Source organism: Haliotis rufescens, unplaced genomic scaffold (assembly GCF_023055435.1).
Source record: "Haliotis rufescens isolate VD_foot unplaced genomic scaffold, xgHalRufe1.0.p SCAF_10, whole genome shotgun sequence".
Taxonomy (NCBI): Eukaryota; Metazoa; Mollusca; class Gastropoda; order Lepetellida; family Haliotidae; genus Haliotis; species Haliotis rufescens.
In genome coordinates, this window is record NW_025963780.1 from 9,424,975 (window position 1) to 9,452,317 (window position 27,343).

The 27,343-nt window shown below is 40.8% G+C and overlaps 2 protein-coding genes across 3 annotated transcripts; both read right to left on the reverse strand.

Annotated features, from left to right (window-relative positions):
- Positions 1–968: 968 nt before the first annotated feature.
- On the reverse strand, positions 969–10,657 carry LOC124116202 (succinate--hydroxymethylglutarate CoA-transferase-like). Of its 2 annotated transcripts, none has more exons than XM_046477457.2 (12): positions 10,639–10,657; positions 8,846–8,930; positions 7,804–7,877; positions 7,374–7,459; positions 6,484–6,655; positions 5,953–6,188; positions 5,221–5,316; positions 4,703–4,777; positions 4,236–4,333; positions 3,312–3,414; positions 1,832–1,895; positions 969–1,522 (listed from the first exon to the last, which is right to left on the reverse strand). In XM_046477457.2, the coding sequence occupies exons 3-12, from the start codon at positions 7,850–7,852 to the stop codon at positions 1,374–1,376; spliced, it is 1,128 nt and encodes a 375-aa protein (XP_046333413.2). In that variant the 5' UTR covers positions 7,853–7,877; positions 8,846–8,930; positions 10,639–10,657; the 3' UTR covers positions 969–1,373. The 2 variants fall into 2 exon arrangements, with proteins under 2 accessions (XP_046333413.2, XP_046333411.2); XM_046477455.2 differs by lacking the exon at positions 10,639–10,657 and adding an exon at positions 10,025–10,160.
- A 2,606-nt stretch (positions 10,658–13,263) lies between these two features.
- On the reverse strand, positions 13,264–23,526 carry LOC124116203 (succinate--hydroxymethylglutarate CoA-transferase-like). Its single transcript, XM_046477458.2, has 12 exons — positions 23,395–23,526; positions 22,075–22,159; positions 19,627–19,700; positions 19,131–19,216; positions 18,757–18,928; positions 18,133–18,368; positions 17,423–17,518; positions 17,095–17,169; positions 16,781–16,878; positions 15,861–15,963; positions 14,555–14,618; positions 13,264–14,250 (listed from the first exon to the last, which is right to left on the reverse strand). Exons 1-12 carry the CDS (start codon positions 23,486–23,488, stop codon positions 14,102–14,104), a joined length of 1,332 nt encoding a protein of 443 aa, XP_046333414.2. The 5' UTR covers positions 23,489–23,526; the 3' UTR covers positions 13,264–14,101.
- Positions 23,527–27,343: the final 3,817 nt, after the last annotated feature.

Here is a 27,343-nt window from a genome sequence, read left to right on the forward strand (position 1 = left end):
GACGATTCCGTTGGATATTACATCAATGTCATGCCAACATCCCTGCATGTGAAGTCTCACCTCAGTTGGTGAACTAGTTTGTGAGATGCAAGATGTTTCATTTAAAACATCCTTAACAACGGCCAATGTTGAGTTCGTCTAAAACGGGAAACCACTGTTCAAAGTTTCGGATTTATCGATACAATTCTCAAAAACAATTCCTAAAGAATCATGGTGTAAAACCTTCTCCAAGACTGCCATGTTCATTCCTTCAGACAGACAGAGTGTTTCATTGTTGGTGGTCCCGCGGCCCTGAGTACAATCTTACACACATTGCCAATGGTGTGCGGACAGAAATTTTAAAGGTACATCAATCATGAATTCTTTTAAGTTACTTTACATTAATCATTAATCAATTGAATCGCCTTTAAAAAACCCTTGGAAATACTAATGGATATCGCTAGGAGTAGATCATAAATTGGCATCAAGCTACAAATCCACATGATTCTACCCTGATGGAAATCTACGCTACTATATCCCATCATGAACGGACATCAATTGTGGAATTTTAAATTTCTTTTAATAAAAATGGGTAAACCTGTTTATATAAAATCTACATGCTTCTGTCTTGATGGATAACGATGACAGTATATCTGTAACAACATATTTCTGCGTCACCCGTAGAAGGGACACTCTAGCAAGAAATGATATTCATCTTCGATCTTACATTATCACAAATTAGGTATCTTGAATCATACACTGATTTACTATGGCGCTGCATTTGTATTTTCAAACCATGTGATAAACATCGTGATTAAGCAAGTATTCTCATAAGATATTTATCAAAATTTGATGTTATATGTAATTCAGGCTCAATTAATATTTTATACGACCCATAATGTCTAAGAAATACAGAAGTATTTGTCAATGATGCCAAGTTTGAATTGAATATAAATGCATCTGCTACGGAACATACTCATAAAATAAGATTTATAATATTAATGCTTTTATTTTTGTGTATCGCCGTGACAACACTCATTTTCTGTTGCAGCAGTGTTTCTCCCTTCCCGTGAACGTACAACACTTACATCCATCTTTATCACTGCATCTTTACAATGTACAAAGCGGTAATCAGAAACCTTTTCATTGCTGATTTAAACATAGTCAATGAAACAGTTATTCTAAAAAAATGAACATTCAAAGACTCGGAATGACAAATGATTTCTGTTGAGATCATAAGATATTTGAATTGGTGTGATATGCTTCATAATATATCAATAATATAGCAAAAATAAATAATCATTCATTCGAAAATCTGAATAAATACTTCACTTAAATTCTGTTACTTAACTTCAAAATATAAAATATCTTCACTTGTTTAGTCATATTTCTCCCTATTGCACGACACCAGATTCTATCAGATGCTTTAGCTGCCTGTCTGAATATCCCAGAATTCCCTGCAGCACTTCCTGTGTGTGTTGCCCAAGAGTTGGAGGGGGGCGTGGCACCACAGTCTGGGACTCACTGTACCTCACGGCCGGTCCTGGCAATGCACAAGAGAAATACATTGTTTTTCATTTCATTTCAAGATTATCATGTAAGACCGAAATGCGATTGCACACTCGTTGCTTATACCTTGTAACCGTTGCGATACAAACAACATGTGTTTGGAGATAAGAACATGGTGTCTGAGCGAATGATTGCCATCTTGCCATAAATCAGCACACAATAACATATTTGATCATATGAACCTCATCTACTATGAAAAGAGACACCATACCCAGGTTACTTAGCTTGCATGGTATGTTCGTGAACTCGCTATAATACATACATCCAGTAAGGTGAACTTTACCTGGAAGCCTGATCGTCCCGGCTGTAGGGTGCTGCAATTCCTGTATCATCCCGTTGTGGACCACCTGGACAGAGAGCTATATTACAGTTTTTCCACTAACGTCCCATTTTTTAATATCATTCCCATTTCCCCTAAAACCGGGCATTTTATAAAATAAGTTAATGTGTAAGATTAATGTCAGTTAGCCTTTTATGATGGATAAGTTCTGATACTCACACACATAAACGTGCCTTAAAGACATTAGGAAGGAGGAATTTTATCTTTGTTCCGTAAAATTACTTTTGTCCTTTTGTCCAAAAGGTTCATCACCGCTGCTTTGACGTCACACGTCATCGTTCTAGTCGAAATGGGTTCCAGCTAGATCTAACTTTATGTTTAGGAACAGATGGAAGTCTGACGGAGAATAAGGTGGACGCTGAAGGAATACAAAGCTACACTCGTGGATTGGAGCCAAGGCAGTGACTGATTTGTGAACTGTCGCATGTTTCTGGTGATAGAGCACACTCTTTCTCAGATTCACACGTCTCTTAGTCGTAATTTCATCCCGTAATTGCCTCCAAAGTACAGGATAAGATGCCCTGTTTACTGTCTGGCACTTTGTCCACCATGATGACACCCTCGGCAACAAGGAGGCCATAACCTTTCCAGCTGGCCTGTGTTTGCATTCTTGTTTTGGTGGTGGTGATATCAAATCCTTCCACTGTTGTTTGGACTCGGCTAGAAGTGGTGACCCACGGTTTCATATGTAGTCACAAATCGTTTCTGAATCAGCTTCAACAGACCTAGATTATCACGAGATATGTTATGCCTTGTGCGCTTTTGAAAAGACGTCAGACGTTTTGGAACCCCAAGAGCTGATACCCCTCTTCATTTCCAAGGTTTATGTGATTATGTACTCTCTCCGTGTAATTATCTGCTGAAATAACAATATAACGAGTCATTCGCCGGTCATCAGATATATCCATATCGTGGATTCTCTGGATCACAGACCTTCCATGACGGGGGTCGTTTTCAAAGCTCATCCAGCCGCGCTTTACGTATTTACAGTGGCTTAGGCAGGGGCTTCCTTTCCTAGTGTAGTACTCATATCTTCATGGATAGATTTTGGTGTTAAGCCTCTTTTCACTTGATCGCTAATAGTGTCCATGTTCCAAATGTCACAGACCCGTGATTATATGTCTGACTTGTCACAGCGAAACAATTTGCTAAAAACACTTACGGTGTTTGGATATACCTATATGACATCATGTAATGTCCACAACAAAGGACTTAACTAGTACTAGCACCTTATGTGTGAGGCTCAGAACTTATTAAGCAATCCATTTCCATAGATGTGCGATGTGCTTGCAAGATTTAACCATGTACTCGACTGGAGAGCATCATCCACATTTAAAATTAGTGTATGCCCAGTGTGACTTATGGCGTACATGTGGGTCCATATGTAGGAAAATAATCAATATTGGCATGTTTGCACTTTCACCTGGGGGTCGGAGAAGACTTGCTGTATGTTGTTGATAGGACCGTATGGTATTCCTGACCCCTCCAGCACCTGCATCCACTGTGAGGTGGTCTTCGTCTCAAACCTTGATCACAATGCAGCCGGAGCGTTAACTAACGTTATATACTAGTAGCTAGTACATGTGAGCTTTGTATATTCTTTTCTTTGCGTTACGTAGATGTGGTTATATCAACCAGGAGCATTTGTTTAATAAGCACTTCATTTGCCTTCAACCCAAACTTATCTCGCAGAAATGAACCTCTTTTGAAACTGCATAAGGATAGATTTTCCTGAGACACATTTTGTTGCATGAATCATGTAGTAGTATGCAGAGAACGTAAGAACGGTATTTAACTGAATGTGTATACGATTTGATAAAAACCAAGAGCACGGGTATGGAGATGGCAAACCACGTTTCATGGACAGGGGTAAAAACATTATTCGAACCCAAGATCGATGGATCCTGATACGACTAAGGCAACTCTACATATACACAGCTAGTTATTGTGGGAGGAAAGCCCGAAGTGATGCAGGTCTCAGACGTTTACCACTTCGGTGAAACCCACGGGGACGGTAATGGTGCTGACAAACCTAGAAACATAATCGGGGCGAACCGGGAATCGAACCCACAATCATAGGTTTCTGGCGTGCCCAAGGGACGCAACTCTGCACAGCGAATCGCGGCGCATTAGACGACTGCGCCCCCGTGCCCCCTCAGACAAAGAGAGTTAAATTAAAGTTAATTATAAGAAAAACCATAAAGTTTGAAATGCCTGTAGGGAGGTGGATATGGTTCTGTAGATACTGAGAAAGCGAGGTAGCCAAAATGAAGTTACTAGACGGGTACAAGCACTACGCCACTACACCCCCTTTCGTCTAACTCATCCACAGAACCCCCAGCATTACCTGTGTCCCAGTAAAGGCAGCAATATGTCTCTGTTTGCCACTCTCACTTTGTTATCTTGAAACCTCTCGTCCTCCAACAACTCTGGTAGTTCCATCCTCTGCAAGAGAGGTCTTATATGTCATCCGTCGATGCATCACTGACGCCAAAATAAAGACAACGTCCCATTTAATAAAATTAGTTGTATCCACGACTTTATCCACACTCATTGTTCCTAGTGCTAGTATCTGTTATGGTGACAAACTATCAAACGGAGTTTCTGACAACCTTAGTACGACAATGCATAACAGGTGTCTGTGTTCTCCTCACCAAGGCCCACTTCACAATCTCTTGTGCGCCCCAGGTTTTGCTGGTCGTGGGGTTGACTCCCAATTCGTCACAATAATAGTATAATGTTTTAGAAAATCACAAAAATATCTATATGTATGGTCGTGGATTTGACTTGGGAAATTAGCTACTACCGCCTCACCTGACACAGAAGCTGAAACTGTTTGTCGTTTCCTGCTCCCACCATAAAATATCCCCCGTCCTTGGTCTTGAAAGCCTGAAATAACATCAGCAAAAGATTGTGGAAGACTCGGTGGCTGAGTGGGTTAGATCGCTGACTTTGTGTGCTGGCAGTAAAGTACCTCACTCTGGGAGTGTGGGTTCGGACCCTGGAAGGGACTCAACTCAAAAAGTACAAGAATCTGTACTTTACTAAGAAAGTGCTATCCCAAAAATAACATTTGTTATCATCAGCATCTGATCAACCAGTCACTGAAACATCAGATCAAACGGTCACTGAAATTAACAGTAGAAATTGACACTGAAACATCAGTACAACCAGCCACTGAAACATCAGAGCAACTGGTCAAAGTATATGGTTCAATCATTTTGAATCGGAATACAATAATATAGAACATTCCCCAACCAATCCTCTATGGAACACTGCTTTCATGTGCTATTTTATCGTCCGATCCAAGTGTGTAAGTAGGTAGCACTTACCTGGTACGGTACAATGCTCTCATGTGCTGTTCCATACCGTTTCGCCTCCATCCCAGCATTCAGGTAGTTCGATGCGATATTCACAAGCGAGGCCACCTACGTAAAGGTTCAGGGACATGTTGTAGCTGACAAGTACACGTGCAGCAAAGGAAATATAAAGACAGAATAAAAAAAAAAATTACGGCCGAAAAAGTTTGATTTCATTTTCAGGTATGTACTTCCGTTCCTATAAACAGTATGTTTTTGATTTATGAACACTGTTTTGTTCAGTCAATAAAGTGTTCTATTTGTCTAATCCTGCCACTAATTTAACAATTTGTTAATTGCATTTATTTAGGAATATATTAAGCAAATGTTCAAATATACAGTGCATTCACATATAATGGAGGCCAGACAGTCCCAGCAAATTTGAATCAAGTAAATCAGCTCACGATGTGTGTCAATCTTGCTGTTACTGGGTAGCCTAATTACACAGAGACTTGGTTCACAGTTTCACACAGGGCATTGATCCCAGCATCGGGATACAGACCCCTTATTTCCCCCGATCATGGAACATGGGTTCACCCTGAAACTTTAAACAGCAGATCGAATTTCAGTTCATTAGACCGTAAGATTCTGTGTTGCGTTCTATAGAAATGTCTGTCAAATCGGCACCTTAATAGCGGTTAACAGAAGCTCCACTTGTGGAAAAAAAGGTAAATTTAGATGCAAAAAGGAAGGGCACCGGTAAACCTGAGTGGATAGGAGGTTACAGTCGATGTGTTGACCTCTCTCAGTTAACTGACGGTGTTGTAGTGCAACCATGATGGCACCAAAAGCGTACAGTCCTGTTGACAAGTCCGTCATAGCCACGCCAAGTCTGCAGGGGTCCCCGTCACGTGGTCCCGTGACATTCATCAGGCCTCCTACACCTGCGGCGATGGCGTCGTACCCAGCTCGGGATCTGTAGGGTCCTGTCTGACCATATCCTGTAATCATAAAGCAATATTTAACCCTAACCCTAACCCTAAACCCAACCTTGACCCTATAACCCTAACCCGAACTCTAACCCGAACCCTGGAACCCTCAATATGTCAAGCAATGATTATTTCTGTCAACATTGGTACAGTGTAGGAACCATTAATGTAGTTCCCTGATCATGCTTTCAAGATGGCAAATGGTTTTCCGAGATTGACAAAAGTTGATCTCCATCTCTTCTCATTAATACGTTTTAGTGGTACCATATCCTCGTTCAGTATACATATTAGATAGAATATGTCTTACCTGTGATTGAGCAGTATACCAGCTGAGGGACGAGAGCTTTCATTTCATCATAACCAAGACCCATCTCCCCAAGCTTCCCTGGCAGGTAATTCTCAATCAGAACATCACAGGAACCGGCCAACTGCTGGACAATCTCAACACCTTTCTGTTTCTTCAAGTCTACTGCTATACTCTGCAAGACAGAACAGAGGCACCAGGAGAGACCATCTCAACACATGTCTGTTTCCTCAGGTCCACTGCTATACTCTGTAACATAGAGAAGAGGCACCAGGAGAGACAATCTCAACACCTTTCTCCAAGTTTACTGTTATACTCTGTAACAAGAGCAGAGACACCAATTTGGACGATGGACAATCTCAACACCTTTCTGTTTCCTCAGGTCCACTGCTATACTCTGTAACACAGAGCAGAGGCACCAGATGACAATCTCAACACCTTCCTCCAAGTTTACTGTTATACTCTGTAACAAGAGCAGAGACACCAATTTGGACTATGGACAATCTCAACACCTTTCTGTTTCCCCAGGTCCACTGCTATACTCTGTAACACAGAGCAGAGGCACCAGATGACAATCTCAACACCTTCCTCCAAGTTTACTGTTATACTCTGTAACAAGAGCAGAGACACCAATTTGGACTATGGACAATCTCAACACCTTTCTGTTTCCCCAGGTCCACTGCTATACTCTGTAACATAGAGCAGAGGCACCAAGGAGAGACAATCTCTACACACTGTTTCTCAGATCTACTGCTTTTCTCTGTAACACAGAGTAGAGGCACCAAGATGGACGATAGACAATATCAACACCTTTCTGTTTGTCCAAGCCTACTACTATACTTTGTAACACAAGATGCAGAAGATGCAAGAGAGACTACACATTTTAAACAGACCTTTTTGTTTCTGTTGACAGATAGGAAGTACGCACTCTCTGTGCCTTTGAAAGGGGGTCCCCAGCTCCTACTGTCATCTCCTGCACCTGTAACAATAGGAAGTTAATGATAAAGTGAGTGAATAAGAAGAAAGCGGATGTCCGTTGGCGGCAGTGCGCATGTGTTCGATGAGGTTGTTAAGTTCGATGGGTAGATGAGCGAGTGGAAATATCAGTGGAGTGGTGGAACGTCCAAGTGAACAGAGAAAATGATCTTTAGTTTGTCGTGTATCAATCACTCTCAACGCAGGATACTACTCATTTACATACAATTTTCTATACAATCTATCCACTACCTATGTGTAAACGAGTATGGCTAGGGTTGTTCCATTTCGCAAATATGACTATTAAAGGAACTACGATTAGATGTGCGTGTATTTGACCAGACTCACCTGGTCGTTCCACTTTGATCACATCTGCTCCAAGGTCGGCCAACAACATAGAACAGTACGGCCCTGCTAGAACCCTGGTGTAGAACAAGGTGTAGAACATGACACACATCAAATTCGCCGGGCCTGCTAGAACATCACAACAATACGGCCCTGCTGGGACACCACATAGTACTAGTACGACCCTGCTGAAAGATCACACAGTAAGGCCCTGCTGGAACATCGCAAAGTAGGACCCTGTTAGAACATCTCAAGGTACGGCCAAGCTAGAACATCACACAGTACGGCCCTGCTAGAACATTACACAGTACGGCCCTGCTAGAACATTGCACAGTACGGCCCTGCTAGAACATTGCACAGTACGGCCCTGCTAGAACATTGCACAGTACGGCCCTGCTAGAACATTACACAGTCCGACCCGACAGAACCTTGTAACGAGGTGTACATCATAATACATATCACACAATACGGCCCAACTAGAACATCACACAGTACGGTACTACTAGAACATCACACAGTATAAAGCGGGCAGGTGACGAACTCATCAAAAAGTCCTTTACCTTCTGTTATGACAGACTATACATTGTATCACGAAGATCTATGAATACAGACATAATGCGCTGACTTCACGTTCCGGACTGGAATATCCTTTGTTCCTGCTATGCAACGGCGACCTGTAAAATGTCAGTACGAGCAACGCCGATCACCTAATCTCCATTTTGGACAGCTCTTACTGACGTTTGGACATATACAAGCGTACATACGTATAAGCATAACGACATTTGGATGCACAACACATATTCTTCTAATTAGTGAGTGAGTGATTGAATATGGTTTTACGCAACTTTAAGCAATAATCCAGCAATATCACAGCGGGGGACATTACAAATTGGCTACACATTGTACCCATGTGGGGAGTCCAACCCGGGGCTTCGGCGTGAAGGGCGAACGCTTTAACCACTAGGCTAGAACACCACCACTCTTCTGATAAGTGGAAATACAATAACTTGTCCCAATCTGCACTTTCATCTCCATGTTTATATACCTGGTGAGATCTAGAATTCGTATTCCTTCCAGTGGACTGCTTCGCTCCGACTGCTGTGATGACGTGGTCAAGAACTTTCTTGTAACTAAATAACCAGAACATTCACTGCATCAGTTGAACACAGATAAGACATGAATGGAAGAATGCTGATGCTAATGTTCATCACTGACCTTTGAACCTTCTTCTACACTTCAATATGAGTTTCTAGAATTTATGAAATCATCATTGTCTGAAGATAAATCATAAACGCTAAGATCGGGAGCAATTTATTTGATTTTTTGCCACTATGAAAAAATAAAGCAAACCGAATGTATGCATGTTGACTTGATAAAAAGATCTGTTCGTTAAACAAAAGTAATGACAAATAGGTTGACGATATTATCATAAACAACACAAGTTGCCCAAACAATACATAGGTGATCATGCACGTTGAGATAAGTTAATTAAGTCAGGCAAAAACTAAATACTCTGTCGAACAAGATATTGCACTTTCACTGCAGAGTGAGTGGGTCTGGTTTACAGTCATTAATGTGAAAGAAAAGAATGCGGAAAGGCATTATGCTATTAGCTTGTATTTCATTTTTAATTCGCAAATTAAGATGCTAAATGAAAACAATGATATAAACTGTAGAGAGTATATATTTTTACCGTTTCGCCGATTGGTGATGATAAATATTTCGGTGAGGCCTCGAGATGCCACGTGTCCAAAACTACAGAACTAAACGAATAATACGTTTCCACGTACACGTACCTGCTGCAGGTTATGAAATCAAGAAACAATCATAAAACTGTTGGCCTTAGCATGCAATTATTCCAGAATATGAAATAGAAAATGTTTTTATTGACATGTAAAAACTGGTTGGCATTCCTACTTCATGCCAACCAGTATGAAAAATATATTACTTTGTGTGGCAGTTATAAACTTGTGATCATGGCGATCGAATTCCGTGTTATTTTGTGTGACCTATTTATGGTAAAGTGGTCATTCTTAATGTGCAGAATCCTCTCAGTTCAGCATATGTGTAGCCTCACACAAGACATTTTATGAGCGCTATATTCAGCAAGAGTTCTCTCCCCTTCTTCCCCAATTTTGTGATCACATAACAGTAGTTTCCATCGACACCAAAGCTAATCACACAAACAATGATTTTATATCCAGACTTTAAGATAAGTGCCTACCGAAGCTACATCTGCCTCCGTTGTGTCGATGCAGTAACTGAACGCCGCAGGTACTAACAAGCTGTGCGATCCTGCTGCACTGTGACCCAGTCATGGTGGTGTGGCGGTTTCAATCACAGTTACCTCCCTTAGATAACGGACTGCGGACTCTCTACTGCGTTTACAAAATGTTACATGCCTTCCGAACAGTTTTATTCCATCACGTTATTCAAAGTGTTTATGAAGCACTGTAATTGATTTGTTAAATATTTAGACTGTCACAATATAACAACAGACGAAAAACTGAAGAATGAAAATGTAAACTTAATTATGATGCATGTGACATATGAAAATATGATAAGCATCAGATAAAGGGAGACAGATCTTGAAAGACTGTGAAGATCCTAATGAAACAGAACCATCTGACTGTGATCATGTTGAGAGTTCTGATGAGGAGGTTGTTGATGTAACAACAAGCGAGGACACTGATGAAACTGAGGGATATAGTGATTCTGTAAAAGAGTTCTCTCCCCTTTTCCCCCAATATAGTGATCACATAACAGTAGTTTCCCTCGACACCGAAGCTAATCACACAAACAATGATTTTATATGCAGACTTTAAGATAAGTGTCTACCGAAGCTACATCTGCCCCCGTTGTGTCGATGCAGTAACTGAACGCCGCAGGTACTAAAGTACACATGGAAATGAAAAAAACCTGTTTTGCTGGATTTAATAATCGACACAAAGCATTACGTAGATGTAAATACGAAATAACAAAACAACTGGAAAAGTACTAGTCTGGATTTGCTAGTTTTATCTCAGTGCTCAATACAAAATGTACTTTACAGGAGGTAATTTGTAGGCACTTTCAACATTCAAAAATAAAACTAAGTCCAAATTGACATGGCAGAAACAGGCTATAGGCATTATGCAAATTAGCCTGGAAAAAAAGTTATATATCAAAACAACAATAAAAATAACAGCTATGTTTATGTACATAATAATAATGACATGTAAGTTGTTGTTTGAGAAGGGAATATGTTACTTTTACGTTCTGATATTTTGACGATGATTCACTATCCCACAATGCCACTCACAAATCACTAACCATTGACAAATCACATGCACGTGGGTTTCAAAGCACCTGTTTTCACCTGTCGTCAAGGTGTCATAAGTCATGGACATTCACCTTGATCTTCTAACACATGGTTATGCTCAGTTTCACAATAGTCTGTTTTGTTCATATTTTTACACACTTTTACGTGTAAAAAGACATAAAAACCTTTGATACGCTGTATTTGTGCCAAGGCCCAATTAGTACTAGTTAAGTTGTTTGAATATTTATATATTTTGAATATTAACTGCATTTATTCAAAATCTGAGATCGAAAAAACAGGTTTTTTTCATTTCCGTGAGTACTTTAACAAGCTGTGCGATCCTGCTGCACTGTGACCCAGTCATGATGGTGTGGCGGTTTCAATCACAGTTACCTCCCTTAGATAACGGACTGCGGACTCTCTACTGCGTTTACAAAATGTTACATGCCTTCCGAACAGTTTTATTCCATCACGTTATTCAAAGTGTTTATGAAGCACTGTAATTGATTTGTTTATGGAGCACTGTAATCGAGTTGTTTATAAAGCCTACCTTTAATTATTACATGAAGATGGGTAGGTCCTCGCAAATGAGGGTGATTTTCAGAGAAATCAATCAATCATCGATTAGAGGTATTCATGTCTGGCGTCAACTTGTTCATGTTCGAAAACTTATTAATTGGCAAACTGAGCCGCTGTAACGTAAGTTAACACGCGTGGCCCACGTACAACTGACATTCTAACACTCGCCAATGTTGGTTTATAAAAGTGTTAACTGGCATTTGTTAAAGTTAATGAATTAAATGTAACGATATGGGCATATTTTTGCATGTTGTTTTGCATGTTGTTTAAGTGTAAGTGATACAAATATACTAAATCTGAATGGTAGAAGCGTGCTGTTTTATACAATCGGATGTGCCGTGAAATGGTCGCTTGTTTCCTGTTGATACACTTGTTCTGGGTTACAGCCGCTATAAGTGTCGAAGGTGGTTAGGGATGGGATCTTGGGACGTTTTTAGTAAATTCGAGTATGAATAAGAAAGAGAATAACCAACACGAAATATATTTACAGTTTTTTCAATATGAGAGTGAGTGAGTATGGTTTTACGCCGCTATCACGGCGGGGAACACAGAAGTGGGCTTCACACATTTTCAATCTGATCTCTGAAGGCAAAACTGATACATTACACCCATTTAGTGGTTGAGTGTGCAAGGGAGTGAGTCTGTCAAAGGTGGCAAACGTCTAAGACCAATCTCACGTGATATAACCGAAACACTGCCCTACGGCGCCAACTCGCCCTTCGCCTAGTAACGTGTTTCCAACGTATGTTCTTTTGAACAGTAACTGCATTGACACAAATGTGAATTGTGATTTTGATAAAGCTGTCATCTCCAGCCATCAATTTGGGATAGTGTGGTTTTTGTATTGACAATGTTATGTGGTCTGTTTGATGTGAAGATGATGCCAATTAGATATTACTATATTGTCCTGCCAACTTCCTTGCATATAAAATATCGCCTCAAATGGTGAAATAGTTTGAGATGCAAGATGTTTTATTTCAAAACATCCTTTAACAAGGGCCAAAAATAACATTATGGAGTCTCAAATAACATATAATAACTATCATCCGTACAACGTTTCTGGTTCATCACTGTTATTCTCAAAAACAATGTATCATGGTGTAAAACCTACTCAAAGTGTGCCATGCTCCTTCCTTCAGCCAGTTCGGAGGAGAGAATGGACAAACGACGGACAATGCACATAGCTCAAAAGCTCAATTGGACCGACAGTCTTGGGAACAGACACACAAAACGACCTTAGCTATGACTATTGTAGGTTTATGTTGAAGTCGTCTAGGTACAACAGTTGTAACTACAGTCGCTTTGTACAAGTGGTCCCCGATGAGCTGACAATACGCAACAATATGCGACGCAAATTTTGAACGATTTGGTTGAAACAAAAAACAGTCATGTATGTACATGTATTTGTGTAAATTCACAAATTTGTTGCAGGCAGTACCAGCTTACCAGATTGGAGCTCATGTGTAAACACCGACAGACTCTACAAAAGTCCATAGCATGGATGTGCATTGCTTCTGTTTTTCATGCATGTTTGTCATGTATTTATTTATGTAAATAATAAAGTTGCACAAATCGATCTATCATCACATATATGATAGATTTATTGAACTGAAATCTTGAATACAGCAAACATATTAGGCTCGATTGAGTAAGGAAGTACGATGGAAATCATACTGCAGGGCCCAATGTGTTCAGAACCAGTAGGACGTTGATCAGCAGATCTCATTGTTATTTGCTGGTAATATGGTAGTCATAACAGCCAGAACAATCGAAACAGGCACTTGTAAAACCTTTTCATCTGATGCAAATGTCAATAAGCAAATGCACAAGAGATATAAAGGCCATGGTTCACACTAATTACACTTCTCATCACATTAATGGGAAACCAATGGAACGAAATAGCAATGAGGCTGCCATGAGAACAATTTAGTCGATTTCCATGGGTGAGAGACCTTTCAATACAATACATTCAGTTACAGCTTTATAACCTTTGTCATTTCATTTTGATTAAATTGAGATAACACTCAGAAGTACTGTTCAAAGGGGCATTTTACCCAGCCACTCATGTTTGCTGCAACAGTCGTACTGTCCAGAGACAGCTTCCTAATGTATTGCAGCATACAACACCGAACGTAACAGCGTACAATGCAGAATAAACAGAAACCTCTTCATGGCTGATGATAAACATGGTAAAAAGAAATTATTCCACAATAATGAACTTTTTTATAGACCCATAATGACTAAAGCTTTCTGTAAAAATCCTGAGATATTTGAATTGGTGTGATATGCTTCATAATGACTAAAAAAATAATTATAAATAATCATTCATTCGAAAATCTGGATAAATAATTCATTCATATTCCGATAAATAAACTATCAAACTATCATAAATTATCTTCACTTGTTTAGTCAAATTTCTCACTATTGCACAACACCAGTATCTATCAGATGCTTTAGCTGCCTATCTGAATATCCCAGAATTCCCTGCAGCACTTCCTGTGTGTGTTGCCCGAAAGTTGGAGGGGGGCGTGGCACCACAGTCTGGGACTCACTGTACCTCACGGCCGGTCCTGGCAATGCACAAGAGAAATACATTGTTTTTCATTTCAAGATTATCATGTAAGACCAAAAGGCGATTGCACACTCGTCTTTCATTTCAAGATAATGTGTGGTCAATGTGCGCATGCACATTCGTTTAGTATACCATGTACCCATATACCAACACCAACATTGAAGATAAATCAGCGCACAATAACATATTTGATCACATGAACCTTCCCACTATGAAAAGAGACACCATACCCAGGTTACTTAGCATGCATGGTATGTTCGTGAACTCGCTATAATACATACATCCAGTAAGGTGAACTTTACCTGGAAGCCTGATCGTCCCGGCTGTAGGGTGCTGCACTTCCTGTATCATCCCATTGTGGACCACCTGGACAGAGAGCAATATTAGAGTTTTTCCACAACAGTATTCCACTAACATCTCATTTTTTATATCATTCCCTTTAAGAAACACCGGGCACTTCATAAAAAAATGTTAATGTGTAAGATTTATGTCAAGTAGCCATCTATGATTGAAAAGATCTGATGCTCATATAGAAAATCTTGACCTAAAGATTTATTTTTCATCATAATCCAGTTTCGTAAAAGTCATTCTCTTATCCAAAAATCGTTCTCCACAGTCTTCGCTCGAGTCGAAATGGGTTACGGCTGAAGCTTTCTTAATGTCTGTGAACAGATGGAAGTCTGACGAAGAATAAGGTGGGTGCTGAAGGAATTCAAAGTCTCACTCGTGGATTGGAGCCCAGGCAATGACTGATTTGAACACTGGCGCATATTTTTCTTGTGGAAGAGCACACCTTTTTTCAGGTTCCCACGTGTTCATATTTCATCCCGTAATCGGATCCAAAGTACAGCACAAGATGCTCCGGTGGAAGATAATTACCATGATGACACACTCGGCATCCCAGAACACGGAGGCCATAACCTTTCCAGTTGATGTGACAGTCTTTGCCTTTGTCTGAATGGTTGTTAGGCAAGTGGTGAACCCGGGTTTCATTCATACTCACAAATCGTCACAAGAATCGTTTCTGAATCAGCTTCAACAGACCTAGATTATCACGAGACATGTTGTGCCTTGTGAACTTTTGATCAGATGTCAGACGTTTTGGAACCCTAAGAGCTTATACTTTCTTCACTGCCAAGGATTCTGTGATAATGGAATGTACTCTCTCCTTGGAAATTATTGAACTAGCAATATAAAGCTCAGTCATCACCATATCGGGGATTTTCGGAATGTTTTCGGGTGTTGTTGATGTCACAGGCCTTCCATGGCAGGGGTCGTCTTCTAGACTGCCATGCTCAAACTCTGGTGCCCACATCTTTACGGAGGCTTAGGATGGGGCTTCCTTCCCTAATTTTGCACTCAATTCTTCATGGATGGATTTTGGTGTTCAGCCCCTTTTCACTTGATCACTAAACATGTCCATGTTGCAAAGATCACAGATCGGTGCTCATTCTACTGACCTGTCACATTGAAGCAATTGGCTCAGATAATTTAACCATGAGCTCGTCAGTACAGCATCATCCACATTTACACATAGTATGCCCAGTGTGACGTATCACGTAGATGTGTCTAGGACAATAACAAATATTGACATGTGTGCGCTTTCACCTGAGGATCAGAGAAGACTTGCTGTATGTTGTTGATAGGACCGTATGGTATTCCTGACCCCTCTAGCACCTGCATCCACTGTGAGGTGGTCTTCGTCTCAAACCTAGGTCACAATGCAGCAGGAGCGTTAACATTACATAGTCCATGTCAGCTATTCCATTTATTCATAATCCTAGAGTTGAGGATGTGTTCTGCACTGCATAGAATATGTCAATAAAGAACATGCATTTAAAAACACTCCATAAGCCTGTTTTAAAAATGTCTCGGTATATATTTTCCAAAGCCACATTTTGTTGCATGAATCATGTAGCAGTATGCAGAGAACATGAGAACGGTATTTAACTGAATGTGTATACGATTTGACAAAAACCAAGAGCACGGGTATGGAGATGGCTAACCACGTTTCATAGACAGGGGTAATATATGATTCGATATCATGACCAGTGGATTCTGACACAACTAAGAGAGGCAACTGATTATTGCGCTTAGATCACTGTGTCACCCATCATCCCACTTCCCTGGAACCCATCGTTCTCATTTACACAACATTAGCAGCTTGTGTTGGACACGATACTCCTGTGTTGTTCAGTCACGGAACATAGCTAGTTCAAAAGTGTGCCAGGGGAATGTGTCAATTCTTTAGTTGAAGCTATTTGAGAAAGGAAAAGTAGGTTATCGGGCAAAGAGGTTAAAATTAAGTTAATTATATCAAAAGCACATGAAATTTCAAATGTCTGTACTAGAAATAACTTTAGTTCCCCAGAAGTGTTATAAATAAGTGAGTCCAAATCTGACAGTGAAGTAGCCAAGATGAAGTAACTACCCAGGTACAAGCTCTACCCCTAGGGAGAGTTGGTCCCTACCCTCTAACCCATTCATCCACCCTCCCACTCCATCTTTGCAGGACTCCCCAGAGTTACCTGTGTCCCAGTAAAGGCAGCAATATGTCTCTGTTTGCCACTCTCACTTTGTTATCTTGAAACCTCTCGTCCTCCAACAACTCTGGTAGTTCCATCCTCTGCAAGAGAGGTCTTATATGTCATCTGTCGAAGCAAAGTTTATAAATCACTCAGTATTTTTCTCACTAACTAATATGGTGGCAAACTAAAAAATCCAGGGTTTGTGTGAAAGGTTAACGCGACAATGTGACAATGTGTGTTTGACTGCGGTGCTAAAGGTCTATGAACTGCGTCACTAGGGATTACCCCATACAAATTAGCTCCTCACACCTCACCTGACACAGAAGCTGAAACTGTTTGTCGTTTCCTGCTCCCACCAGCATATATCCCCCGTCTTTGGTCTTAAAAGCCTGAAATAACATCAGCAAAAGATGTTTATAGAAACATCAGATGACCCAGTCACTGAAACATCAGTACAACCAGTCACTGACACATCAGCAACTGAAGCAACTATCAGAGCAACTAGTCAGAGCAGATGATTCAGTCATGATTTTGAATCGGAATACAATAATATAGAACATTCCCCAACCAATCCTCTATGGAACACTGCTTTCATGTGCTATTTTATCGTCCGATCCAAGTGTGTAAGTAGGTAGCACTTACCTGGTACGGTACAATGCTCTCATGTGCTGTTCCATACCGTTTCGCCTCCATCCCAGCATTCAGGTAGTTCGATGCAATATTCACAAGCGAGGCCACCTACGTAAAGGTGCAGGGACATGTTGTAGCTGACAAGTACACGTGCAGCAAAGGAAATATAAAGACAGAATAAGATTTTGTTTAAAGGCCCCTTATTTTTTATTTCATTTACAGGTATGTATGTTCAATACACTGCTTTGTTCAGTCAATAGTGTCAATCCTGCCACTGATCTAACAAATTGTTAATTGAATTGATATAGGAAAATTTTAAGCATATCTTTGAATATGCAATGCATTCAAGTGAAATTAAAAAGAGAGGCAATTGACAATACCAGCAAATTTGATTTGTAGTAATTCCAAAGTCAACAGCTGTGTGTCAATTTCGCTGTTACTGGGTACCCTAATAACTCAGAGACATGGTACACAGTTTCACACAGAGCACTCATAAACACTCATTAAATTCAAACAGCAGACCTAAAACCAGTTTTTAATCCATTAGACTGTTTCTTGTCTTGAGATAGTAAGATTCTAAGTTTTGAATTATGTTTAGATATTTTGACGGATATATTCTGATATTACTGCGTTGTGTAGAAATGTCTGTCAAATAGGCACCTTAGCGGTTGACAGAAGCTCCACTTGTGGAAGGAAGACAAAAAGGAAGGGAACCCGTATACCTGAGTGGATAGGAGGTTACAGTCGATGTGTTGACCTCTCCCAGTTAACTGACGGTGTAACAATGCAACTACGATGGCACCAAATGCGTACAGTCCTGTTGACAAATCCGTCATAGCCACGCCCACCTTGCATGGGTCTCCGTCACGTGGTCCTGTGATATTCATCAGACCACCTACACCTGCAGCGATGACGTCGTACCCAGCTCGGGATCTGTATGGTCCTGTCTGACCATATCCTGTAACAATGAATATGTCTACCATTATTTAATCCCAACCCTAACTATACCCTAACAATGGAAACATGAATATTAACATAACAAGTAACCCTTACCCTAACCCGAACCCGCACCATCCTGGAACCATGAATATGTCTAATATGTACAGAGATAATTTCTGTCAACATTGGTGGAACCATTAACGTAGTTCTCTGATGCCAACCTGATGGAAATAATAATCAAGCTCTCATGATTGAATATGGTTTTCCGATATTGGCAAATGTTGTTCTCCATATCTTATCATTAATAGGTTTAGAGTGGTACCAGATGCTCAACCAGTCTTACTTTGTATTAGATACATATTAGATAAAAATTTCTCTAAACTCATCCAGTCTGATAAATGTTTTACCTGTGATTGAGCAGTATACCAGCTGAGGGACGAGAGCTTTCATTTCATCATAACCAAGACCCATCTCCCCAAGCTTCCCTGGCAGGTAATTCTCAATCAGAACATCACAGGAACCGGCCAACTGCTTGACAATCTCAACACCTTTCTGTTTCTTCAAGTCTACTGCTATACTCTGCAAGACAGAGCAGAGGCATCAGGCAACAATCTCAACCTCAACACCTTTCTCCCAGTTTACTGTTATACTGTTACTGTAACAGAGAGCAGAGGCACCAAGATGGACAATATCAACACCTTTCTGTTTGTCCAAGCCTACTACTATACTCTGTAACACAAGATGCAGAAGATGCAAGAGAGACTACACATTTTAAACAGACCTTTTTGTTTCTGTTGACAGATAGGAAGTACGCACTCTCTGTGCCTTTGAAAGGGGGTCCCCAGCTCCTAGTGTCATCTCCTGCACCTGTAACAATAGACGCCTTGGGTAATAAAGTGAGTGAAAAGCAGGAGGTTGAGTAAGTCATGTTGAGGTGGGGTGGTGATGGGGGAGGTGGGTTGGAAGGTGAAATAGTAGGAAGGGGGATGTCAGCTGGTGGCAAGGCGTATGTGTTGGCATTGAGGTTGTCAAGTTGGATGGATGGGTAGATGAGCGAGTGGAAAGGTAAGTTTGTCGTGTATCAATCATGATCATTCTCAGCACAAGTTGTTGTCCAAGCCTCACACAGCACAGGATACTACTCATTTTCATGCAAATTCATCTACTAATAGTATCTAATACCTATAAGTAAATGAGCATGGCTGGAGTGCTTCCATTTAACAAAATGGTTATTAAAGGAACTACGATTAGATGTGCGTGTATTTGACCAGACTCACCTGGTCGTTCCACTTTGATCACTTCTGCTCCCAGATCGGCGAACAACATAGAACAGTACGGCCCTGCTAGAACCCTGGTGTAGAACAAGGTGTAGAACATGACACACATTAAACACGCTGGGCCTGCTAGAACATCACACAATACGACCCTGTTGGAACACCCCATACTACGGCCCTGCGTAAACCCTGTAACGAGGTATAGATCATGATACACATCACAAAGTACGGTCCTTCCAGAACATCACATAGCACGACCCTTCCAGCACATCACACAGTACGCCCCTTCCGGAACACCACACAGTACGACCGTTCCAGAGCATCACACTCTGCACCCCTTCTAGAACATTACAGAGTACGCCCCTTTCAGGACATCACACAGCACGCCCCTTCTAGAACAGCACACAGTACGCGCCTTCTAGAACACTACACAGGACGACCCTTCCAGAACATCACACAGCACGTCCTTTCTAGAACATCACACAGTACGTCCCTGCTAGAACATCACACAGTATGGCCCTGCTAGAACATCACACAGTACGGCCCTGCTAGAACATCACAAAGTATGGTCCTGCTAGAACATCACACAGTACGGCCCTGCTAGAACATTACACAGTATGGTCCTGCTAGAACATCACACAGTACGACCCTGCTAGAACATCACACAGTATGGTCCTGCTAGAACATCACACAGTACGGCCCTGCTAGAACATCACACAGTAAGGCCCTCCTAGAACATCACACAGTACGGCCCTGCTAGAACATTACACAGTATGGTCCTGCTAGAACATCACACAGTACGACCCTGCTAGAACATCACACAGTATGGCCCTGCTAGAACATCACACAGTATGGCCCTGTTAGAACATCACACAGTACGGCCCTGCTTGAACATCAAGCAGTACGGCCCTTCTAGAACATCACACAGTACGCCCCTTCTGGAACACTACACAGGATGACCCTTCCAGAACATCACACAGCACGCCCTTTCTAGAACATCATACAGTACGATACTGCTAGAACATTACACAGTACGACCCTGCTAGAACATCATACAGTACGGCCCTGCTAGAACATCATACAGTACGATACTGCTAGAACATTAAACAGTACGGCCCTGCTAGAACATCATACAGTACGATACTGCTAGAACATTACACAGTACGACCCTGCTAGAACATCATACAGTACGGCCATGCTAGAACATCACACAGTACGGCCCTGCTAGAACATTACATAGTACGTCCCTGCTAGAACATCACACAGTACGACACTGCTAGAACATCACACAGTACGATACTGCTAGAACATCACACAGTACGGCCCTTCTAGAACATCACACAGTACGACACTGCTAGAACATTACACAGTACGATACTGCTAGAACATCACACAGTACGGCCATGCTAGAACATCACACAGTACGGCCATGCTAGAACATCAAGCAGTACGGCCCTGCTAGAACATCACACAGTACGGCCCTGTTAGAACATCACACAGTATGACACTGCCAGAACATCACACAGTACGGCCATGCTAGAACATCACACAGTACGACACTGCTAGAACATCACACAGTACGGCCCTGCTAGAACATCACACAGTACGGCCATGCTAGAACATCAAGCAGTACGGCCCTGCTTGAACATCAAGCAGTACGGCCATGCTAGAACATCACACAGTACGGCCCTGCTAGAACATCACACAGTACGACACTGCTAGAACATCACACATTACGGCCATGCTAGAACATCAAGCAGTACGGCCCTGCTTGAACATCAAGCAGTACGGCCATGCTAGAACATCACACAGTACGGCCCTTCTAGAACATTACACAGTACGCCCCTTCTGGAACACTACACAGGATGACCCTTCCAGAACATCACCCAGCACGCCCTTTCTAGAACATCATACAGTACGATACTGCTAGAACATCACACAGTACGCCCCTTCCAGGACATCACGCAGCACGCCAATTCTAGAACATCATACAGTACGGCCCTACTTGAACATCAAGCAGTACGGCCCTGCTTGAACATTACACTGGAACATCTTACAGTAAAGTCCAGCTAGAACATCACACAGTACGGTCATGCAAGTACACGCATAAACCTGGCAGGTGACGAACTCATCTAAAAGTCCTTCACCTTCTGTAATGACAGACTATACATTGTATCACGTAGATCTATGAATACAGACATAATGCGCTGTCTTCACCTTCCTGACTGGAATATCCTTTGTTCCTGCTATGCCACGGCGACCTGTAAAATGTCGATGCCAGACAGCGCAACGTCGCATATTGTAATCACCTTATCCCCATTGAAGACAGATTTAAGGGACATATTCTGGCATGGAATCCCCATGCAACGAAGTACAAGCATAAAGTCGTATTTCTACTACATACTTCTGATTAGTGGAAACACAATAACTTTCATCTCCATGTTTATATACCTGGTGAGATCTAGAATTCGTATTCCTTCCAGTGGACTGCTTCGCTCCGACTGCTGTGATGACGTGGTCAAGAACTTTCTTGTAACTAAATAACCAGAACATTCACTGCATCAGTTGAACACAGATAAAACATGAATGGAAGAATGCTGATGCTAATGTTCATCACTTACCTTTGAACCTTCCTAGTAGATTGAGCTTCTAGAAATTATGACAACATCATTGTCTGAAGATAAATCATAAACGCTAAGATCAGGAACAATTTATTTGCTTTTTTGCCAACATAATAAATTAAGCAAACCTAATGTATGCATGATGACTTGATAAACAAATCTGTACATTAAACAAAAGTCATGACGAATAGCTTGTAGATATTATCGCCCAAACAATACATAGGTGATCATGCACGTTGGGATTAGGTAATTAAGTCCGGCAAAAACTAAATACTCTGTAAACAAGATATTTTACTTCCACTGAAGAGTGAGTGAGCGGGGTATAATATGAGTGTTGTGGGAGAGAACGAAAGAGACATTTTAGTTTTATTTAATTCATTTTGTATTTCGTTTTTAATTCTCAAATTAAGATACTAAATAAAAACAATGAAATAAAATGTACGGAGTATATCTTGTGAAACCAAATGGCCGATTGGTGATGAGAAATATGTCCAAGAGGCCTAAAGATTCTACGAGTCCATGAATGCGGAACTAAACAAATAATATGTTTCCACGTGTTTTCTGCAGGTTATGAAGTCAAGAAATGATGATAATACCGTTGACCAAAGCATGCAACTGCTCTAGTATATAACATATTAAAAATCTAGGCTTTATTTAATAGTGACCGTTACAGCCATTGGTATTAGCTTATCAACAGAATACACACATTTTTGTCTGAATCGTTCCAGTCAAATATGAGCTTAATGAGATGTTAGTCCACAGTTGTCCGTAAGCTGGGACTCTTACATCAAGGGCATTAGTTGGCCTCATTTCGAACTGAAACCTTGATCCAAATTCCAACTTCACGCTAACCAGCATGACAAATATATACATGTAGTTTGGCTTCGTTATTTCAAACTTTTGATCATATCAATCTTATTCCGTGTTACTTTATGTGACCTATTTCTGGTAAAGTGGTCATTCTTAATGTGCAGAATCCTCCCAGTTTAGCATCTGTGTAGCTGCACACAAGACATTTTATGAAACGCGATATTCAGCAAGAGTTCTCTCCCCTTCTTCCCCAATATTGTGATCACATAACACGTGATCGACACCAAAGCTAATCACACAAACAATGATTTTATATCCAGACTTTAAGATAAGTGCCTACCGAAGCTACATCTGCCTCCGTTGTGTCGATGCAGTAACTGAACGCCGCAGGTACTAACAAGCTGTGCGATCCTGCTGCACTGTGACCCAGTCATGATGGTGTGGCGGTTTCAATCACAGTTACCTCCCTTAGATAACGGACTGCGGACTTTCTGCTGCGTTTACAAATTCTTACATGCCTTCCGAAGAGTTTTATCACTTAATTCAAAGTGTTTATGAAGAACTGTCACAGAGTGGTTGATGAAGCACTGTAATCGAGTTGTGTATGAAGCGCTGTAATCGAGTTGTTTTTGAAACACTGTAGGTAATCGTCGGTTCGGCTCCGACTTAACATTGTGTACATTTCATATGAAATTGAACTACTGATTTCAAGAAAATTAGAAACACTTTTAGTGTCAGGCTTGGACAAATATTTAGAGTGTCACAATATAACAACAGACGAAAAACTGAAGAATGAAAATGTAAACTATATTATGATGCATGTGACATATGAAAATATGATAAGCATCAGATAAAGGGAGACAGATCTTGAAAGACTGTGAAGATCCTAATGAAACAGAACCATCTGACTGTGATCATGTTGAGAGTTCTGATGAGGAGGTTGTTGATGTAACAACCAGCTAGGACACCGATGAAATTGAGGGATATAGTGATTCCGTAAAACAACACTGCAACCCGTTATGTTCCCATGTAAACAAAAACACAAAGGATTTACGTAAAAATGCTGTTATACCCCTCCCCCACATACCACCCCTCCCCTCTAGCCATGAAGTTTGAACGGTCCCTTGTCGGGCTGTTTTTGAAAGGCTGCAAGTAATCAGGTTGTTTCTGGCTGTAATCAAGTTGTTTATAAAACGCTTTAATTGGGGTGTTTATGAAGCAATGTAATCAAGCTGTTTATGAAGCGCTTTAATTGGGGTGTTTATGAAGCAATGTAATCAAGCTGTTTATGAAGCGCTAAAATCGATTTGTTTGTGTATCATTGTAACCGAATTGTGCATGGCGCTCCATGAGCATTGTGTTTTAACACTGTAAACAAGGTGCTATTGAAAATGTTATGTACACTGTGGATACGGAACAGTTTTACCGATTAGGCCATGTAGGACTATGTCATTATTAGTTTTTTATTATGCAAAAAGAATATTTCAAGACTATTTGTGGTCAGCAGACACGGAAATAAGTAATGTAGAATTCAGGAGTAATGAAAAAGAAAAGCATTATCATTACTATTAGCAACTTTAAAGTTGTTTGTAAAGCTTTGTAAGAGCCCATCATATTGATCGAAGACAAGTTTTCAAGGAATATCGAGTCGAGCTTTTAGCATCTGGGGATGCCGTTATGTTGTGTGCGGGCGACATAAGATATTTTACGTGCGCTTCTGATGTATGACATTGACTCAATTCAACAATTTGTTCATAATAATTATATAAATGCTCACTTATATTGCGCTAGCACCCATACGCTCGTGCATGTGCAAAGCGCTACAGTTAAACGTAAATCAGTTCATATAGATAGCATTAGTTAAGTGGTACAGTGCCCCAGAACAGTTTCTCCACCACTTCTCTGCCTCATGCAAGTTATATGCTTCAAGTTGACAACTGTAGGTAAGACAGATCCTGGACTCAAATGGAAGCCAGTGTAGTACATTCATGATGTGGGAGTATTCGATGTTTGGACACAATGCGAGCTGCAGCGTTTCGCAGCTTTTGACGTTTCTACAGTGACAAGCTAGACAAGCCCTAGAGTCATGATCTAGTCGAGGAAGTACCAATGTCTGAACCAGAGTCTGTGTTGTACTAGCAAGCAGTGATAGGATGACGGATCTACCCATTACTACAGAGATGACTCGTAGTAGTCTGACCTTCACAGATTGTCTAGTTGTGCCTCCATACTGAGTCGAGAGGCAATGTACACTCCGAAATCCGTTACATCTCCTGCAAATGGAATCTGCGATTGTCCAAGGATCCACGTGTGTTGTTTTCACTGATTGCCACTGATGTTTCCTGCCTTACAAGTCATCCTTCATGTTTCTCGTCATTGAGGTTCAATTTGTTTTCTGTCACCCAGTGTTGAATGTGTGCAGCACATTCAGTTGTAATACTGCTGGGTTGAAAGCCACCAACCAGCTGTGTATCATCAGCATAAAGTTGGCGGCTGATATCTCCTTCTTGTGCAATATGTCCAAGACCGTCCAAGCCTTGGGGAACACCACATAGCAGATTAGTTAGCTCCGATTCCTCATTATCTATGCTGACAGTCTGCCGTCTTTCATTTAGATGTTGAGGGATTTCTATGTATGGTAAACTGAACCCCTGAAATCAAAGGTTCCGAAATGGGGACACATTGTTTAACATACTTCTTTGTGATCTCACTCCGATATTTGTTCACCTTCGGACGCTGCGGTGGAGACCGATGTTGACTGTTTCATTATAGAAACGGTAAACAGTAACTGTGATTCATGTTAAGAGGTGGAAATGTCATGTTATTGAAAATAACAATGGCCCTTCTTGTGATCAAGGTTTTATCATGACACATTCATTGACAAAACCCATACCTGGTAACATTAGACAGAGCGACACGCCCTACAAGAGGGGTGGTGTAATAACTCAGTTAAGAGGTCAATATTGCACGACCACCAGAGGTGTCCAGACGAAACTTGGACTTACATGTATCTGTGAGCAGTCACACCTTGACGAACTCCCCATGGCAAGTCATGAGTGTTGCCCTATTGTCGATAACTTCTCCAAAGAGATGATGTTGTGTTTCTGTGAACGTTAATATATCTGTCAACCTCGTTTTGCGCCATTCCTGTTTGCAGCATACGTACAGCGCGTTGATGTTGATGTTGTATTCAGCAAGCCGTTGCATTGAGTAAACTTTCTTTACAGTTTTGCAAAAGTGTGTTTGTGAGTCACCTGATAGCTCAAACATCATTGTGTGCTGGTCACATCTAACAACAGCGTATGTGAATATCATGGTCCCAACAAAAACCCATACATCCAAATTGTGTGTGGTGGCAATCTTGACCCTTTTGAATGGAACTTTCAAATCATATACCTTATTTCATTTAACCATAGAAATATTCACAATCGTTCATCAGTAAGTGGTTTACGTGGACAGTATGCGGTTACAGGGATGTCACTTCTCTGTTGCTGCATGAGGTATTATGTCGGTTACGAATTAGACCGAGTTGACCCGAATGGGAAAACCTCTTTTCAGTGGTTATGTAGTATCAGCTCGTCCATGCAATCGCTGGCGAGACGCAGCAAGCGTTATTGTCTTATTGACTTTTGTCTTTAAAACCATGAGATTGAGGTAAATTTTAGACGAATCGAAACAATATGTTGCAAGCCATTTCTAGCGATGCGGGGTCCACTCGGGTTAGGGTGCCCGAATATGCAATGGATTCCCCCACAGACCACGTTGCACGAATCTGAAATTGTTTCTCTGCTATATTAAGTACATGTCAAATGGTAAAGATGAAAGCTTATATGCAGCTATCGAAACACTTAATAAATTCTACAAAATGTCTGGCTTAAAAAAATGTAGACAAGACAAAAACAATATGGATAGGCTGAAAAGCGGGTAGCAATGATCGATTATGTCATGATTTACAAATAGAATGAAACAATAAATAATTTGAAGCATTAGGAATTATGTTTAATCCAAACCAAACTTAAGTGGACTCTCGGTTATCAAAACAAAAAGAAAGCTAGAAGAAATAAATAGGTTGCATGCAAATTGGAGAAAAAGTAGTCTAACATTAATAGGAAAAATTACAGCTAAAAACTTTAGCATTGGCAAAACCAGCTTACATATTTTCGACACTACCAAACCCTCCTGGGAACTTTGTCTTATCACTTGACAACATATTTTACAATTTTATCTGGAATAATAAAAAGAGACAAAATCAAATGAACCACTTTGACAAGAGATATATGAGGAAGTTG

Excerpts from the sequence above, each read along its gene's own strand:
- LOC124116202 (XM_046477455.2), bottom strand. The coding sequence starts at position 10,118 with ATGACTGGGTCACAGTGCAGCAGGATCGCACAGCTTGTTAGTACCTGC. Across the intron at positions 4,778-5,220 it reads AGAGCATTGTACCGTACCAG|GCTTTCAAGACCAAGGACGG; the intron begins GTAAGTGCTACC and ends ATGTTATTTCAG. Across the intron at positions 4,334-4,702 it reads AGTTTCAGCTTCTGTGTCAG|AGGATGGAACTACCAGAGTT; the intron begins GTGAGGCGGTAG and ends CCTCTCTTGCAG.
- LOC124116203 (XM_046477458.2), bottom strand. The coding sequence starts at position 23,488 with ATGACTGGGTCACAGTGCAGCAGGATCGCACAGCTTGTTAGTACCTGC. Across the intron at positions 22,160-23,394 it reads CGGAGGCAGATGTAGCTTCG|TTACAAGAAAGTTCTTGACC; the intron begins GTAGGCACTTAT and ends CTGGTTATTTAG. Across the intron at positions 18,929-19,130 it reads CTGTCAACAGAAACAAAAAG|AGTATAGCAGTAGACTTGAA; the intron begins GTCTGTTTAAAA and ends TCTGTCTTGCAG.